General features: G+C 51.2%; 1 protein-coding gene across 5 annotated transcripts in view; it reads left to right on the top strand.

The window, feature by feature from the left end:
* Positions 1–16,548, top strand: part of Fam53b (family with sequence similarity 53, member B) — a 101,765-nt gene extending 85,217 nt beyond the window's left edge. For all 5 annotated transcript variants that reach the window (NM_001381859.1, NM_001381858.1, NM_212473.1 and 2 more), the window contains one exon: positions 12,630–16,548. In NM_001381859.1, coding sequence (NP_001368788.1) covers positions 12,630–12,989 — 360 coding nt within the window. In that variant the 3' untranslated portion in view covers positions 12,990–16,548. The remainder of the gene's footprint in view (positions 1–12,629) is intronic.
* The last annotated feature ends 3,124 nt before the right edge of the window (positions 16,549–19,672 follow it).

Below are 19,672 nucleotides of genomic sequence, written 5' to 3'. Positions count from 1 at the left end.
ATGCCAGGCCTCAAGTGGCATTACAGTTGGTGTCTATATTCCAGTCTGTCCAGACAGGGTAGAACGCCCTGTCCTGTAGGTCATGTCCCTGTAGTCTCAGGCTTATGATGTTTCTCTCCAGAAAATTGCCTGCCTTTTCTTTAGGAATGAGAGTTTCCCCTCCCCACTTGAGTCTGGCACTTTTAACTTGCTCTCTGCATCTTATCTGAAGGGGCAGAGATGTGACAGGTGGAGCTGAGGTCTGTTGCCACACACATTGTACACAACCACCCCAAGTGTGTCTTTCACATTTGTGCTGAAGTGTTCCTTCAGGACCCTGTAATAAGCCAGGAGACTTCTTCTTGCCCGCTCTGGAGATCTGAGTGAGACAGGTACTGTCTCATGCATCTAAAAAGCCACACTCTTCCTGGAACAGGGAACCCCATTCTCTCCCTGCAAGCAAATGTGGCAAGAACTTTGGAACCTCGTAGCAGCAATGCCCAGCAGAGTGCCTCTGATCCTGTGTTCTGTAAAAGGGCCCAGTGACTGTGTGCAAAGGCCTTGGGCCTCACCGTAAACAGGCAAGTGTCCACACAAGTGTGGCACCTGGCTCTTGTGCCTTTCTCTTGTTTGCTCATCCCAACTCGATTTAATTGGCCATATTAGGTAACAAAAGCTGGGCCTAGTAGGTTTGGTTTCTGTTGTTTTACCAATAGAGAACATGGAAGGAAAAGAGATGAGCTTTGAAGGAAACGCACCAAAATGCTTTAATACGGAGATGGGGTGAAGACTTCTAAAAAAAAAAACACAAGTTGACCAAAGGTTTTTGTCCTTCATCCCTAACTTGTGGTGTTTTCTCCTCCAGAAGGAATTCGTAACAAATAGCTATACAGTTACATTTATAATAACTATATAACATATATAATAACTATACAGTTACATTTATAATAACTACATAACATATATAATAACTGTACAGTTACATTTTTGGAAAGCACATCAGAGTTTGAAAATTAAGAGTGGGTACAAAGAAGCCCTCAGATTGTCCAAGTGTCAGTGTTCTATCACTGTGGCAAAAGTACCAGAGATGAACAATTGAAAGGGAGGGGCGGTCTATCAGCGGGTGGTGGCTCGGGTCTGAGTGGCAGCACAGACTGCCGAGGGCAGAGTACGTGGCAGAAGGGGTCTGTCTAGCTCACAGCAACTGGGAAGAGAAAAGGCGGAATAAGGTCCCAGTTTTCCCTTCAAGGGCACGACACCCCCAGGGCCTAGCTTGCTAACACGAGGCCCCACCCTGTAGCAGGTTTGTCCAACTCTTCCCCTCTAGCTGTGAATACAGCGAGATGCAAAAAATCCAAAGCTTTATGAGACATTTCTATGGATACTTTGTTTACTTTTGGGTAACTTACTTGTGCATTTCTCACACTTGGTAGATGACAGTGTTGTATCACAATGTCAAAAAGTTAGACACACCCCCAAAGTTCCAGCATCTCCCAATAGTGCCATAGGCTGGGGACTGAGCCCTCAACATGCGGACCATTGGGAGACATTCGGTATCCAAATTACATCATGCCCCTGTGTACGAGGCCACACAGAGATTGCCAGTCATCATTCTCCATTCTTATAAGGAAGGATTCAAACTGTATATCCCCAGTTGTACCTATATATTTTATGTGTATTTGGTGTTTGGTCTGCATGTATGTCCATGCATCATGTGCATGCCTGGTGCCCAAGGAGACTAGAAGAGGGTGTCATACCCCCCTGGAGTTAGAAACAGTTGTGAGCCATTGTGTGTGCTGGGAATTGAACCCTGGTTCTCTGGGAGAACAGCTAGTGCTTTTTTTTTTTAACAGCTGATCCACTTCTGTAGCCCAGCACCCCACCGGTGCTTTTGTGGCCGGCGTGAGCTGCCTCCTCCACATTCCCATCTAGACGCAGACTATTAATTTTGTGGGCCACCTGCTTTACCCGGCCACACTCATGGCCCCAAGCTGTTTCCAGGCTTCTTCAGCTGTGTTCTTCAACACCAGTGACTCCTTTGGGATGTGGCAGCTTATCTTCCATAGGATACATTCTCTCCAATAGGACTGCTGGGTCACAAGTGGTTTGTGCCTGTGGCTTTAGAGAATGTTGCAAGGCCTGTGTCACAAGAGTAGTGATTGGCCACATTTACATGATCTGCTTTCTGCCCTCTCCTGCTCAAACGTTAGTTTTTTGCCAGCAGAAAAGTAGGTAAGCAGCTGTTTTTCTTTGCTCCCTGTCTTCCTCCTCCCCTTCCCCCTTTTGCGGCAAGGTCTTGCTATGTAGTTCTGGTTGACCTAGGACCTACCATGTAGAGCAGGCCGGGACCTCAAATGTACACGAATTCTCCTGCCCCTGTCTCCCACAGCACAGCTCACTGCGTTAGCTTAGCTTGCATTTCCAGACCAGTCGAGTGTCTTTTCGCAGACTATTTGTGTGGACTTGTCTGTGTTCTTTTCACTGCCCTTTTTAAAAACAGCTGTTGGTATTTCTCTTCCCAACTGAACATTAGGGAGATTAACTTCGGTTGCGGTTTGAGTTACAAATATTTATTTGTAATTTGGTCTTTGTTTTCTGACTCTCTGGCATTCTTGTACTTAACTGGGATATAATTCATATACCACGCTACTCATACATTTGCCATGTACAATGGGTGGTTTGCAGCTTATTCACAGAGCTCCATTACCACATGGATTTTAAAACACTGTTGCTTGCTTGCTTGCTTGCTTGCTTTCTTTCTTTCCTTCTTTCTTTCTTTTTTTAAAAAAGATTTATTTATTGTTATATGTAGATAAACTGTAGCTGTCTTCAGACACCCCAGAAGAGGTCATCAGATCTCATTATGGATGGTTGTGAGCCACCATGTGGTTGCTGGGATTTGAACTCAGGACCTTCGGAAGAGCAGTCAATGCTCTTAACCACTGAGTCATCTCTCCAGCCCCACACTTTGTTGCTTCTTAAAGCAGAGGTGTGCCTACTGGTTATTATTCCCCAGATTTGCCAAATACTGATCTGTGTTCTGCCTGCAGACTTATTTATCCTTGACATTCTCTGTACACAGAACCACACAGCACACATCCTTTAGTGCCTGCCTTCTCTCTCTCTCTCTTTCTCTCTCTCTCTCTCCCCTCCTCCTCCTCCTCCTCCTCCTCTCCCTCTTTCTCTCTCTCCCCCCCCTCTTTCTCCTCTCCCTCTATCTCTCCTTCCCTTCTTCTTCTTCCCTCCCTCCCTCCCTCCTCTCTCACACACTCACACACACTCACACTCAGACACTCACATTCACTCCTAGGCCTGTTCCAGAAGTTGTGAGATCTGATTGCACATCCATTAGGTGTGAAAATTGGGACAAGTCTCTTCCTCCTTCAGCCTTGATTGGCCCATCTGTAGGGTAAGATGGTTGCCACTGGCTGAGACTCACTCACTTTTCCAGTATGGATTCCTATTCCCTGAGTTACATTCCATGGCTCACAATATCTAGAATGGCAGCAATCAGCTCTAGAGATAGAGCTGAGAAGACCCTGGTGTGCAACAGTCCTGCCTCCTGGGTCCAGTTGCAATCTCTTAGAATACACAGCTTCTAAGCAGCTGCAGACAGCCAGGGCCCGTCACCCTCTCTGAGGGCCAGGACCCACCTGTGTGCCCCAGAGCTGCTGTGGAGGCTGCTCCAGGACTCTGCTGGCCAGGACTGCCCTGAAGGCTGTGGGCTAAGACGGCATTGGCTTGGGCCCCTAGCCAGATCCCTGTGTGCTTTGGAAAGATCCCTTAACTTCTGTTAAGCAAAGAATCCTCTTCACAGCAAACTGAGTGAAGTGGTTTCACAAACTCCTTCCTGAGTTTGCACTGAGTGGAATGTTCACTGAAGAAACAAAATGTTTGTTTTCTAATTGTGAGGGCTTAGGGAGGCCCTTGAAGTTGGCTTCCACACCCTCTGTGTTCAGGCATGCCACCTGCCATCCTGGGGCCTAGAGCAGGAACAGAAACCTTCATGTGTCCTGTTGGGTGGCAGCAGAGAGGAGACACTGGCTAACGGCCATTCAGAAAATCTGCAGGGTTCTAGACCTCCAAGATCTTTTCTTACCCACTCTAGGTCGGGGCCCTTCAGTAACACTGTGAGGCAGTCCGTGAACTAGGTGGTGGGGCTTGACCAGGGTTCCCTGTATGGTTGTGGGGCATGATCAGGATTCCCTGTATGGTTGTGGGGCATGATCAGGGTTCCCTGTATGGTTGTGGGCATGACCAGGGTTCCCTGTATGGTTGTGGGGCATGACCAGGATTCCCTGTATGGTTGTGGGCATGACCAGGGTTCTTTGTATGGTTGGCAGGGAACAGAGTAAAAATAGGAACGTGAGGCCTGCTCCAAAACGAGGCGTGCAAGGTTGAGTATACTAGGGATCGAGCATGCCAGTGAAAGAAGGGAGGTAGGAGCTTGGGTAGCCAGAACAGTTGGCAGGAGAGGGCGTTCACATGACTGCACGGTCCAGAGCACATGTTGGGAGCAATGAGTTGACTGGAGTAGGGCCAGGCTCTGGCCTGTCTGGAAGGTTTGAGCCAGTGAGCATCGCTCTAGCCAATCCTTAAGAACTCTGAGTCACGTGGTTAGCTTGGGCGTTTCCTGTTACAAAACAGCCCCGCCCTGACAGCGCTCTATTTGATGGGTGATATCAGGGACTCTGTTGGGCCTTTCTTTTACTCCTCAGGGGTCTGGTCCTGCTATCTCTGGCTAAGGCCGCTGGCCCTTGGTCTGTTTTTCATGTTCCTAGGTTCTTAGGGGGCTATGCCTGTTCCAAAAATGACAAGCTCTATATTAGGTCATCTTCTTCAAGTCCATTCTACCATCTGGTCCTGGAGCCTCCAGCATTACCCAAGACTAGAGCACAACATGTAGAATATAACAGGAAGGTGGTCCCCAGAGGTACAGCAAGGGAGAACCAGAACAGAGAAAGCCAAGGTCCAGAGTGACTGTGGGTAGGAAGGTTTTTCCTGAAGGGGGCTTCTCAAAGCTTTGTGGTGCTTTTCCTGTGGTGGCTCTGAGAATGGCAGGATTTAGCAGCCATATAACATCCCTGTGGCTTTCTGGCCTAGAGGCAACTCCCAGAGTTTTGAAGTACATCATGTCTCCTGGTCCCTGGTCCCCTGTTAGTAAGAAAGGACAAATGAGTGCCTGAGCTGAGATAGGCCCTGTAGTCTGTTGCTCATTGGTATAGGTCCTAGTGGGGTAGCCACAATCTCCCAGCATGAAGCAGGTGCTTGCAGGGCATTTGAAGGGACATTGGGACGCAGTGGCCCACAAAGGAAGGCAGGAACCTTCCCAGTTACAGGGCTGGCTTCCACACAGCAGGTATTTACCACCCCCATTAGTCTGTTGGCTTCTAGAGCCTGTGATCTGGGAAGAGTCCGGAGTCTTTGGTGACAAGTCAGCGGTGCTCTCAGAGTCCCTTCTGTCCTCAGTCCTGGCATCCTGGCTCCCACCCAGTTTTCCAGCCAACATTTCCTACATTCCTGAGGGTCAGGAGGCCATCCAGGCTTTAAAAGGCCCAGAGGTGAGCACTACACAGAAGTGGGTTGGGTGTGGTGCTGCTGACCCTGCTTAAAAGAGTATGTGTCAAAAGCCAAGTCTGGTGGCCTCTAACCCCAGCACTCAGGCAGCAGAGCAGGTGGATCTATGTGAGTTTTAGGCTAGCCAGAGTTACACAGTGAGATTCTGTCTCAAAATAAATAAATAAACAAATCAAAACAAAATCTAGGAAACTACATGCTTTGTCAGCCCCAGCACAAAGGAGACATAGAACACTTGTCTCGTGGCCTATTGTTTTGAGATGCTTGCACAGTTCTTTGTTTGTTTTGTTTTTTTTTTGTTTTTTCGAGACAGGGTTTCTCTGTATAGCCCTGGCTGTCCTGGAACTCACTTTGTAGACCAGGCTGGCCTCAAACTCAGAAATCCACCTGTTTCTGCCTCCCAAGTGCTGGGATTAAAGGCGTGCGCCACCACCGCCCGGCCGCTTGCACAGTTCTGTTGTCCAAGTGTGTGCTGGGTAGGAAATGGCTCCACTCAGGCAGATCCAAGGGCCCAGCCTCATGCAAGGCCAGCTGGAGCCAGGCTACCCACCTGGCCGCACAGACTGGCTTTGTGATGGTGGCATCTTAAGGAAGACGTGAGGTGGCCCTAAGAGCTAGAATATGGGGACTAAAATGTCTCCTTTTTTAAATCTTTATTTATGTGTTTGTGCATGTACAGGTACACATGTGTGATCATATTCAGGTGTGTGTGTGTGTGTGTGTGTGTGTGTGTGTGTATACATGTGGAAGCCAGAGTTAGCCTTGGGTGGTGTTTCTCAGTTCCCGTCCCATTTATTCATTTATTCAATTCATTCTCTTCTCATGGGTATTTATGCATGCTTTCATGAATTTGTATGCACCCCATGTGTGCAGCAGCCTGTGGGGGCCTGAAAAGGGGCATCAGACCCCCCTAGAGCTGGAATTACAGGTGGTTTTACGAACTGACATGTGGGTGCTTGGGATTACACCCAGCATCCTGCAAGAGCAGCAGTGCCGCTGAGCCGTCTCCCCAGCCCCCCAGACCCCCACCCTGGTTTTTTTTTTTTTTTAAGTCAGGGCCTCTCTCTGGTTTGGACCTTAGGTCATGCTTGCTAGCCAGCAGGCCCCAAGGATCTGTGTCTCCTTGGTCCCTAGCTCTGGGATTACAAGCACGCAGCACCACACCTGGCTCTTAAAAACAAAACAAAGTCAAAAGCACAGGGACTGTGAAGATCCAGCTCAGGCCCTTGTGCTTACGTGGCAAGCATTTTAGTGACAGGGCTGTCTCCCAGCCCCTTAACATTGTTCTTATTTGTTCATTAAAAAATGGAGGGGGTGGCATTAAAAATCGAGGCAAGCATGGCAGTCTTGAAGAGTGGTGGCGGCAGGGGTGGGATGGGAGGGACTGGGTACTTTTTGTCCAAGGGAAAGCAAGCTTGCGCCCGGTGAACGCAGCCTGTTACTCTCAGACGTCCTCATGTAGCATCTGTGTATAGGACACACTGGCTGCTCAGAGGCTGGTGTCTCCGGCAGCCAGGACTTCCTGGAAGACTCAAGGCAGCTAGTGCGACCACTGGACTCTAGACAGGCAGGGCCCAGCAGCAGCATCGGCTCAGGGCCTGAGGAACAGAGGCACTGGGAAGCAAATACGTGACAGACCTGGTGGTCACATGTGTCCCATCTTGAGTACCATGTTTCAGTTCCAAGAAACAAAGCTTGAGTTGGGGATTAAGCAGGTGGTTGGTGGAGGGAGGCTTTTGAAGAAACCAGGTAGAGGGCAGGGAAGCCTCACAGGACGGGGAAAGACCGTGTAGAGAAGCAACACAGGAGCTGGGCCTCTGCCTCTGGCTCAGGTAGCATGGCTAGCACTTGAGATGGCATTCCCCTGGTTGCAGGATAATACTTCTTCCACCTCTGACAGTCCATCTTGAGCTGGGATTGCCTCTATGAGAAAGCTGTCCTCCACGCTTCTTGGCCCCCAGCTATTCTAAAAAGGACAGCTGTAAGCAGGTAGCAGCCAAGCAAGCAGGTGCTTTTGTGGGCCAAGGGAACTAGGTAAGACATCAGCAGACACCCCCACCCCCAGTCTGCCTCGTTGCCTTTGCATTCCTTAAAGTAACCCATTGAAATAGCTGGACGAAGATCTGAGCAGTGCACTTCCCAGGTGAGGGCAACAGAGAAGCCCAGACCCTGTGGCTGTAGAATCTGGGTGGCCTGTACTCCTCCTCTGAGGCCTCCAACAGGGTGAGAAGGATGCTGGGCCATCTGTTCCTAGGCATACACCCCCAGCCCACACACACCAGCTGGTCTGTCTGCGTCCCCAGATGCCCACGTCTAAGTATGAGGGACAGGGCTTATAAGCTTGGGGCCCTTGGCACCCAGGCAGTATTCCCTAGGGGGCGCGGGGGAGCTTTGCTGTCACCTGCTCTGCTCAGGCCTTCCGTGTCACTGCTGAGGAAACAGACGGTTGAGTACCTCAGAAGACCTTTCTGGGACCCCATCACCATGCTTGACGTGCTGGCCCACAGCACCTGCGGCAGAGAACAGGCTGATCCCAGCACAGGGCCCTGCAGGGCAGTCACCCAGTCCAGGCAGCAGGGCCGAGGGTATGTTGGTTTGATGTGTTTCCCTCGGGGGATTGGGCTTCAGCTTATGCCAGGAAAGCAAGGACCCCGGGAGCAAGCCACCTTTATCTCTGCTCAGCCCAGAGCCTCCTACCCAGAAGTAAGATGTTGCAGTAAGTCTGTGTACAGAAAGGCCCTGTGGCTGGGGGAAGGAAGATATATCAGTGTTTTCCAGCAAGCCCAAGAAGGCTGGGGCTGAGGCTGAGCTAGAGCCTCTGCTGTGACTGGCTAGAGCTAGAGTCGGCTTGGCTTTATAGAAAAGTGCCCTGGGAACAGCTTTGTTCTATAATTCCTCTTGTGGACTCTAAGAGTGGGCTCAGTGTCTCTGGTCTTTAGCTCAGGGCCGTAAGGACAGTTTCCACTGAGCCTGCAGGCCTTCTTGGTGGGCCTCAAGAACAAAAGTTATTAGGTGAGGCAAAGTAAGCCCTAGAGTAGCAATTTCAACTTGGAATGATATGTTCATGTGGCCCTTTGAATCTTACCACTCTGCCTTCTCCCAGACCTTTGAGGGTACACAGGCCTCCTCACGCATGGGAACAGCAGGAGCTGCTAGGAGAGGGGAGGCAAGCAGTGCTGAAGATGTGGTGGGCCTGAGCATGGGTGAACTCCATGTGTGACTGCCCGAGTGTCTTACCCACCAATGGGCTGAGATTCTGGACAGCAGGCTCACTGCCCCACTGTGGCCGCAGGCACAGTGTCCCCTGCGGGTGGGTCTTGCCACTGGATTATGTGGTGGTTCTCATTTTTCACTTTGGCTAAATGACTGAATTCTGAGTCATCAAAGTTTTCCAAATGACACTGGCTTTGCAGGCAGAGGACAGATAAATGACTCTGAGGACTACTGGGGGTTTTCTGTGGTAGTCTGTGGTTTGCCTGGAACAAAATGCATCACTCAGGCCTCATAGCTTCCCACCCTGCTATGAAGAAAGAAAAATCTGTTATTGTAGACTGTTGGGGGAGGCATGACCCCAAGATGCTCTTGGCCACCCATATTTAACAGACAGACCAACGTTCAGGGGTTGAGATAGCTTGCCTGAAGCCATGATGCCATATGAGGCCGACCCTACTTCTGAAATGGCCAAGTGACCTTGGTAGTTTTTAGGTCCAGCAAATGGGTCCCTGGTACTCTACCATGGGCTATGTCACATGCTTAACATAACTGCTAGTGTTTTCACTGTAACAGGAGACCCCTACAGCCAGTAACTTAGGGACAACAGAGTGGCCTCTGGTTCTAGAGGCCAGGAAGGTCATCGTCCCTGCACTAAAGGGGCCATGCCTGCTAGGGATTGCTTCTTCACAGATGGCACCCTCTTCTTGTGATTCTTAACATGACAAAGGGGGAGATGTGGTCTCTCATCCTTACAGCGTTAACTCTCAACTCACCAGGGGCTCTAACCCTGTGACCCCAGCACCCACCAGTGACCCCACTTCTTGATTCTTTAGGCACTGACATATGAATTTGGAACACACAGTCTGGCCACATATGCTGTTACATTGGTCACAGAATTGGGACCTATTAGCTATACCTTAGATCATCTGCTGGGCAAGATCAAGATGAGACAGGATGATTCCAGCAAGATAAGGAGAGCACAGCCCTAGAGCACTAGGGTGGGGTATTTCTTTTGGGCTCTATCCCCAGGCCCTGCCCTTGCTCACTTTACCAAGAACAGTGAGGCCCTGTTCTGGCATCTGACATCTGGCACAGTGGGTAGGTGTGGTGATCCTCAGGCACTGCTGCCATTACCCAGCCAGAGCAGTCAGCGAGGACTTGAGGCTCGCAGGTGTAAGCATTGCTGTTTACAATTACACACCTGTTCAGGCAAAAAGATGCAGTACTTACTTAGCCAGGGATGCAGGAGAGGGGGTTGGGCTCTGTGAGCTCCTGAGTCCTTGACTAGTCTTGGCCTCACCCCTAGGCCTCCTCTACCCACTCAGCTTGTCCCAGGAAAGCATTGCCATTATTGATCCATCTTTCTTGTGCCATGATGTCTCACTCAGCTCAGGCCAGTAGCCTGGAAGGCAGAAGGGACCTCTGAGGTGTGCCCAGATACTGCTGTGGCAATGAAGGAATGCATCCTGTGACTATGGGTTTACACTAGACAGCAAATCCCAGCATCAGCAGGTTTACAGCTGGCTGGGGGTCTTCTGGCCTGAAACCCAGAGCTGAGCCCCTCAGCACCTCAGCCTGTTTTTTTTTTCTCTTTTATTTATTTCTTGATATTTATTTATTAGGCAAATTGTGGATGGGTGTGTTTGCTGTTGTGAGCTTGTGGAAGTCTGAGAACAACTTTTGGGGGGGGGGGTCAGTTCTCTAGGGATTGAACTCAGGTCGTCAGGCATAGTGCCTTGTCTTTGTCCATTGAACCAACTTGTTGGCCTCTCCTTTCTTTGTTAATTGAAAGAGCCCAAGAAAAGTGAACCAATCAGGAGGGTGTCTTTTGTGGAGTGTCAGGAACAGTGTGTGTGCCTGTGACAGGCACAGCCACCTTCCCCTAGAGAGAGCACCTTTCATCTTCTGTCTGTTGAGCCTGTTTTAATAGCCTGTTTGCAGTGGCAGCCAGCAGACATCTTTATTTCAAAGCGACACAAACACTTTGGCCTTTGAAAGGATTGGGGCCCTTGGGACAGGTCTGTGCCTTTCATTGGCAGGTGAGAGGCAGCAGGTGCTATTAAGTTCCTGTGCACTGGGGAAAAGCCAAAGCCTCTTTCCCCGGTTGCTACAGGGCCTTTGAGGGAAGTCAGGCGGGCCACGAGTGCCCCTTGCTGCAACAGCCCCTGTCCACGTCTGCTTAGGAGACCCACATTCGAACTGTGTTGTTGAATCTCTGGTTTGGTGGCACCACCTGACACTCCGGTCAGTGGCTTAAGACAGTATTGTCTTCGATGGTTCCTTCAGCTATCCCTGGTGCCTCACCAGGGAGAAGCTCTTGTGCAGCCACACTTCCTGCGGCTGTTACTATAACACCTCTTTCCGATGAGGCCACTGAGGCCCCCAGCGGCTGAGGGCTAGAGGCAGTCGAGCCTGCTCCTCCTGCTGCAGATCAGTGTGGGTCAAAAGTACCGTCCTCTAGATACCAGCTTCTTCAGCTCCAGGAGGAACCCAGAACTCAAGACCAGATCCCTGAATGGTTCTGATAGTACTCAATTAAGACGTCAGATAAAGATTTCAAATGCCCCCTCCCTGCCCCGCCCCGCCCCGCCCCATCCCACCTCTTTCTGGACAGAGGAAGTGGGTAGGGTAGGGGTTATGGCCACAGCATAGCCTGGTGCTGATTCCATCTAACTTGGCCCCCTTCTCGTAAGAAACATGATATTGTGTCAGTGAGCTCACGGCCACCCTAGTCTGTGTCTCTTGTCTGAAAGGACATGTGGAATCTGGGTCATTCACTAGTTTTATTTAATACAGTGTGGCCATGGGTATTCATGTGGGGCTGGGGATGTAGTTCAGGTAGAGGATAAAGTTAGCACATGGAAGGCTCTGGATGTCCAGCCTCCAGTACCACCAAGAAAAAAGTCTTGTATCTGTTCTTCCCACAGACCTTAAACTGTCTTCTCAGACTCAGTCAAAACCTCAGATTAAAAAAACATTCAGGGGCTGGTGAGATGGCTCAGTGGGTAAGAGCACCCAACTGCTCTTCCGAAGGTCCAGAGTTCAAATCCCAGCAACCACATGGTGGCTCACAACCATCCGTAACAAGATCTGACTCCCTCTTCTGGTGTGTCTGAAGACAGCTACAGTGTACTTACATATAATAATAAATAAATCTTTAAAAAAAAAACATTCAGGAAGAGGCTAGAGAGAAAATTCAGTGGTTAAGAGCACTAACTACTCTTCCAGAGGTCCTGAGTTCAATTCCCCGCAACCACATGGTGTCTTACAACCACCTGTAATGGGATCTGATGCCCTCTTCTGGTGTGTTGGAAGACAGCCAGTGTACTCATACATTAAATAAATTAATTAATTAATCTTTAAAAAAAACCACTCAGGGAAAACATTGTATCGGCACATAAAGAGCGAAGGGCACAGTATTAGCAGCCTCTGCTGAGCATCTGCATCATAGCAGGTATAGTTCTCAGCTGAGGGCTGACTGCACACATCACGTTAGGTAAGGATGTGCGCACTGAAGAGGGAGTGGGTCCTGGCTGGACAAGGGACACCTGGGATGAAATAGCCTTAGATCAGACATCTTGTTACCAGGCCACCTATTAAGTCTGAGGTTTGCCCACCTCACCGCAGCTGCCCACAAGCTGGGCCTCATCACATTTTTGCCTTTTATGTAGTGACTGGCCACAGGTTGTGTTCAGTGGCCAGAGGCACTTCTTCATGAACCATCCTCAGACTTGGTGATCTTACTACAGCCTGGCAGATTAACTACCAGCTAGGCTTTGTGTGGTTATGTAGGATGTGTGGTCTGAGGTTCCAAAGCGAGTCTGGCCTCTTCACTGACCACTGTATCTCTTCCTCCACAGAACTGTCAGACCTTCAGCAGCCTCAGTTGCCTGAACATGGGGGTGGACGACCACAGCTCCCAGAGCCCCTTTGCCCTCGTCAGCAGTACCCGATCCTGGACCGCATTGCTCTCAGCCTCCAGCCCAGGGGGCAGGACTCCTGCTGGGACCCCAGTTCCTGAGCCTGTTCCCCACTCCTTTGATGACCAGTTCACCTGCCAGGAGGACCTATCCTGTGACGAGTCAGATGGCTGCAGTCTAGATGAGGATTGCTGCAGGAAGGGGGATCCGGCCACATCCTGGCGGGACCGGGGAGCCTGCACGAACAGCCTCTGCTCTTTGGATGGCGAGCTGGACATTGAGCAGATAGAGAACAACTGAGGGCCCTGACCTGGGGAGGAGGCACTCCTCTAGGCCTTAGGTCACTCTAAGGGGGACCTGGCTCCTGGGTCTGACAGAGGCTCCTCCAAAAAATGGAGCCCACCCATTTTCAAAGGAACCAGCCATCACCCTGTAGTGCCCAAATTTGTGAAGGCAACTTGGCCACACCTCACAGGCGACAGCTGGCCTCCCACCAGTTCCATGGAACTACTGTAGCCCAAAACAGGTTTTCGGTTTGGTATCCTCCTCTTTGTTCCTTACGGAGTGCTGGGTAGCCACCATTTTCCAGTAGGGCTGGGCCAGCTGCACCCTTCAGGTAGGATGCCGGGGGCCTGAGCCCCCTTATAGCCTTGCTCAGGTTCCTTCTGGGGAGTTACCCAAAGCCTCCTTTACTTAGTTTACTCCGTGCCTTCTCTCCCAGGTCTCCCTGGCCCAGGCTTGGGAAGGTTCGGGAGACACCTCTTGTAGTGACAGCAGACCGTGTGGCCTTAATCCATTTGGGGCACTGGCAGGGATTCTGGGATAATCCATGTCCCATTTTTCGGGATCAGGGGATAGTTAGGAATGACCAGAAGCCATCCATATTGGGTAGGCATTTGGTGGTTGTGTTGACTGAAAGGTGGGCCCACCAGCTCTCCCATGTCACCAAGAATCACCCACACCTCTGCCACCTCAGGGGCTGCCTTGGCAAGGCTGACATTGGTAGCCTTCCTTCTGTCCCCAGTCCCTGAGAGCTGAGCTCAGTGAATTCAGCTGTGTATAGAGATGTCAGTGGCAAGATGACCTCTTCATAGTGTCCTCAGGATCTACAAACAGGTGCAGAAGTCTCGGCCCTGTGTACATTCCTGGGTAGAGGGATGTCTGCTGGCTGCTTTGCAGGCTAGCCACTCTGCAGGCTCCTCTCTGTAGCAGTCTATGTTGGGGGCCTGCAAGCCTCCACCACATTCCTAGCACATTGTTGCTTGTTCACAGACACTGCTGGCTTTAATGAAAGCATACCACCGTTGGCTTCAAGACACCCCCCACCCCCAGTCCACTGATGTGAGCCTAGCCCCAGGCTCTCCTCTGCAGGCCCAGCCACAGCATGGCTTGAATCACACTCCCCCTTGCAGCTCCTCACTCCCAGCATAATTCCCAGAGGGCATCCGTTCCGGCAGCTCCCCTCAGTCCTCCCTGCAGACATGCTACAGGGCTCTGCACGCTGGGACTCTGGCTTTTAGCAAACTTGGCATCTTCTGCAGACAATAGCAAGTGGGCTGGCTTACACAAGTGGCTTGTTTTCCCATAAGGCTAAAAATAACTGGTGCATTCTCTTGGGTTTGCGGACATGTGATCTAGGCACATTTGTAGTTGCTCTGCTGTGCCTACCCTCTGAGATTTCACTGTCTGCTGGCTGAGCCCAAATGGCTGTTACCTTTCTCCTAAAGAAAGACCTTGATGGGAACCTTTTGTTTCAACTTTAATTTGTCCATACACCAGAAGAACCGAGGCTCAAGTTCTGATGTATAAGGCAATGTTTCTCTAAAACCAGACCCAAAGTACAGGAAGCCCCGCTCCTATAACCCCAGGTTGGGTAGCCTGGTGGGTCCCTGTGGTGGTGGTCGGGGCCCAGCTGGCCTTGGGGGCACTGAGAAAGCAAAGTAGAAAGCTGGTGGAGGCATGACCTACAAGCCCTGCCTGGTGGATCACAGAGGAAGGTAGTTGAGAGGGCGTGGGATGCACACCCCAGTGCCCTGGTTCCCAGAAAGCCCACAGTGAGGGATTCTGTTATCTGAAAGAACTTTATGGTCCCTAAAGCTATTCCCACTCCCCCACCCCCCAGGAAAGGAGAGGCTGGGCTCTGTCCCCTGGTCTGCTTCACACAGGCTGTTAAGGCCAAAGCACAGAACAGTTGCCAGCTGCCTCTCCTGAGGACTGGGACCTGAGCTCCTGGTGGCAGGTGTGTGTCTTAAGGCTGATGTGTGGCCGGCTTGTCCGTAGACTAGCTCTCTTGAGCCTGCTGGCGGAAGGACAAACAGGAACTTGCTGAGTGACAGCTTCATCTTTGCTTCCTGCCTCTAGGAGACTGTTCCCTGGGCGGCAGTACTCCAAACCCGGGGTGGGGGTTGGCCCTTTGCAGTTTCCTCAGGCTTTTCTTGATGTCCCTGTCCCACTAAGGCCTCAGTCCAAGCACCCAGCAAAAGCAGCCAGAAAAGATGGTGGTAGCTTTTCTGCCTAGTGTGTTCATTTGCTTTCTGATGTTCTTTTCATCAAGTAAAGCAGGTTTTGTCTAGAAGGTTTCCAGTCAGCTTTCAGCAGTTGTGTGACCCAGACAGACCCATTCATCCACCCCATTCACTGGCCCCCAGACCTCTGGTCTTGGATCTCCTGGAAGAAGGTTCACCTGGGAGGTCCACTCTGTCTCCTGTGTGCGTGGCAGCACAGGCAGCAGGCAGACTGGCTCACCCGAGTGCCACACCCCAGAGAAGCTGAGGGTGGGCTTCACCACTCACCTGCCTAGGCAGCCTCCACCAAAGCCGACTGGGCCTCTTAGCACGTGACATCCCGTTCACTCCAGAAGCCACTGAACCGACAGAGTTGCCCTAAGCCGGGTACCTGACCTGAGTTCAGGGTAGCAGCCTAGACAGTTTACATGACTGCCCACTCCTGCCTTACTCCTGGGTGGTGAAGGTAGAAGCTGGCCAGCACCACGGGCTCCCTTCATGTAGGTCCATGGAACTTGTTCTGCCCACACATGCAGATGTGTATTCTCAGAAAGCCTTACTTTAAAAAAAAAATTTTTTTTTGTAGCAGGAAAGTTTTCTAAATTTGTATGCAGAAAGTTAAATAAAATGAAGGCCCACATTAAACAGGACATGCTCACTCCCCCAGTTTCTAGATGGGTCTCCTATGCAGACCAATGGCCATATTTTATTATGGGTTCATTTAGTGTTCACAGCAGTTAGAACTCACCCCTGGATCCTGCAACCCATTTCCACTGATGTGGTTAAAATTACTTGAATGATGGCCACTTAAAACGTAAGCCAGGGGCCAGGGCTCAGGGACGCTCCGCCCATACAACCCATGATGCTGCCCCTTGCCATGCCCATGCTGCTGGTCCCACCCCTGCCCCTGGTGCCAGGCCTCTGAAGGAGGCAGAGAAAGATACTCTAGAATTGCAGACTGATGGAGCTCCTTTAGGCTAGATAGGATAGCCTGACGTAGCATAGTCTCATTGGCAAATGAACTGCATCGTCAGTGTTTGGGGGCACCCAGGGGTCAGGGACAGATGAGCCCACAGGCCGTGCTAGGGCCACGTGTGCCGTCCCAGCCAGGCAGCAGCAGCAGCAGCAGCAGCAGCAGCGGTACTGTTTGAGGCAGTGTGGTGAATGGCGTGGTGAGCCAGAACCCATCAGGGCTGCAGCCTGTAGGCTGCCCATGCTGGGTCTGCTCGTTAGCACCACGCACCATCGCCTGCCTCCCCCCCTGACAGGCCGTGACTGTCTTGCACTACAGCCACTCTAGTCTCAGGAATTTGCTTGTTCCTTTTACTGTGTAAATAAAGCTTCCTGGTCCAACACCCGGCTGCCTGCGCATGGCTGTGTGCTTTTTGTTGGGGGCAGTGAACCAGCAGCTCTCCTGTCAGCTCTGGACTGGGAGAACTGCGGGACGGACTTCTGTCCCCATGCCTCAGAGAGAAGGCGAAATGCTGGGTGGCTGTGGGAGTAACTGCTGCCCATAGCCACAGCCGCCATCGCAGGGAGCCGCAGAGGAGCCAGAGACATTGGCATGGGGGGGGGGGGGCATGGTGTGCTGCTACTTCCAAGGGAGCAGGAGAGGAAGCTGCCCTGGCTGAGAGGCAGGCCACTAAAGAGACCCTGGAGGCCGTAGAGCTGGGCTGTCAGCTCAGGGCCTCGCCCCCGCGGAGGGCAGCGCAGTTCAGAGCTCTGCTTCTTGGGCTGTGGAGATACTAGAACACACAATTCACCCCTGGGATGGGCACACAATCCAGTGCTTACCCTCCAAACCAGACACCTGAGTAACTACAGCTCAGGAGAGCACTGTGTCTGCAGTCCTGAGGACCCCAGCAGAGAGGTACACTTAATGTCTGTCACCCAGTGTTGGTCCCTGTAACTGACCATGGAATGTTCTCCCAGAGCCTCTGCTATGGCCAGACCATCATAGTCTGGAGGTGACATCCTGGACCACTCTTCTGTTTTGCTGCTTTGGCAACAGATCCCTTGTCAAACTATATGTGAGTGTGTATCTTAAGAGGCGGTGGACAGAGAGATGGCTCCGTGGTTAACCAGAGGACCCAGAGTCAATCCTCAGCGCCCATACAGGAGCCATAATCATCTGGATTATATATATAGTTCCAGGGGATACAGTGGCAGTGTACATGGCATAGGGACATGCAGGCAGAACATCCATAAACTACATACATACATACATACATACATACATACACACACACATATGAAAGAAAAAAGAAGTGTTCCAGAGTGGTGGCACATATCTGTAACCCTAGTCAGCACTCTGGAGGCTGAAGCAAGAGGATTGCGTATTTAAGGTCAGCTTGGGCTAAATATCAGGATCCTGTCTCAGAACTCCCCCCACAAAGCCACCCTTTGTGGTTGGGGGTGGGCGTAGCTTGGCAGGTAAAGGCCACCACATACACACTGGCACACACCCACACACCATATACACAGTTAAAATCAGGGCGTGAGAGCAAGGTCCCAGGCTGGCCATTCAGTCTTCCTAGGACACCAGCCTTCTGCCTTTCATATACGGTAAGTAGTTCACAATAGCAGGACAGAGGGCAGGAAGGCCACAAGCACAGTCCTGCTCCTTAGATTCACAATGGCCTTGAATGACCCAACTGCCCCCCTAACCTGCACCTCCTACTCTCCAGTGGTACCAGCCTCGTTCTAGCCCTGCCCCAGCTCAAGTTGACAACATGCACAGGACTCTGTCCTGATGCCTCCCCACACTGCTGTCTCCTGCACCAAATATGAGGTCTTCTGAAAATAGGATCCTGTTCGCAGCCAGGCTTGGGCTCACTCGATGCCCTGTTGTCTGACAGCAGTAGGCCTCAGCGTTCTGCAGTCCCCAAGCCCGGCTGGTTCAGGGGTCCACCCATCTAGGGATGTTCCCAATCACTAAGTAGGCCCCCTGTCTATACACGGAATGGTGGGCCAACGGGCTTCTGGGAGAGCAGCTCTTTCCCAAAATGTGGGTAGGGAAAAGTCCCTCCCCACAAAATGCCCAACCTGGGCAGTGACCTTCAAGTGGCTACTGTTTTTTGTTTTTTGTTTTTTTAACTTTTTGGTTGTATTTCCTACGTAATAATGCTCCTACAACCCCAAAACTTGGTGCAAAATGCTCAGTCTGCCTATTATCCATGGAAAAGCTGGTGTGATAATGATAATCACACTGGCTTGTAAGGTGGGTCCCTGAGCACCCTGTAGACTCAGCACATGGTTGGGTCTTCCCATTTTAAAGAGATCTGCAGGAGGCTTTCTTCCTGCCTGTTCCACCTGCTAAGGATGTAAGAGTCAGAGGCAGATGAGTCCCTTGTGGCTGACTGCTAGGTAGCTGAAGATCAAGAGAAGGGGAGGCTGTGCTGCTGGGTAGTGCTGCCACCCTGAGAAACATCAAGGCAAGAGGGTAGTCCTCTAGGGGAGTAGGAATGGATCCTCTCAGGAGGGAGAGGACAGCTGAGCACTGGATGATTGCAGCCCCGAGGTCACCACAGGCCATCTTCACGGGATTGCAGGCAAGGCTGGAGGGAGCATCTTAGAATCCGTCTTCAGAAAGAGCATAAGACACAGGCTAGACCTTGAGTCTCCACTCTCTCTTTTACTCCTAGAGACTCCTTGGAAGAGTCACTTTAAGGACCATTTCTCTGAGTTCACTGTGGCTCAGAGGATAGTGTGGTCTCTGACCAGATCATATAGGGCCTGAAGCCCACTCCTTGGCAGAAAGAGAAAACCCAGCTTATCTGGAGAGACCAGCCAAGGAGAGCCAGCTTGGTCACTGCTCAGGAAAAAAAAGGGGGGTGGGGGAGAGAACCCCAATACCCATGGGGCACACTCATCAGCAAGCACAGCCCACTGCAATGGCTCCAAGTGGCCTGAGCTACTGGGGGAACTCTACTGGAGCTTTCTGTATATCCAGCTAAGAGGCAAAAGGCCATCCATCCCTTGAAGGTGAATGGCACTGGCCAGACTGGTGGCCCCTCATCCTGATGCAGATACTCAGCCAATTTCTTCCTCTGAGAGCCTAGAGGTCAACCTGCCCACTAAGGCCCCACTGGTGTGTTCACCGTGCCAGAGGGAGTGTCGTTGTCTAGGGAAATCTCAGAGGACCTCTGACTCCTTTACGTGTGTACAGTTGCACAGTGCGTGCACACATGCAGAGGCCAGATGTCAAACTCAGTTTTGGTCTTCAGACTACGTCGCCCTCCCCCCGGTGTGTGTGTGTGTGTGTCTGTCTGTCTGCCTGCCTATGTCTGTGTAAGCCAGAGGTCAGTGTCAGATGTCTCCCTCAATCTTTCTACCTTACATTTTTATTTTTCACTATATTTATTTATATGAGCGTGTGCAAGTCTATGGGCCACAGCCTAGGTATAGAGGTCAGGAAACAATCTACTTGTAGGAGTCAATTCTCTCCTGTCATATGGGTCCCAGGGATCAAACTCAGGT

The sequence above is a fragment of the Mus musculus genome, chromosome 7 (genome assembly GCF_000001635.26).
Source record: "Mus musculus strain C57BL/6J chromosome 7, GRCm38.p6 C57BL/6J".
NCBI lineage: Eukaryota > Metazoa > Chordata > Mammalia > Rodentia > Muridae > Mus > Mus musculus.
Note: the sequence above shows the minus strand (reverse complement) of the source record. Positions and strands in the feature narration are given on the sequence as shown.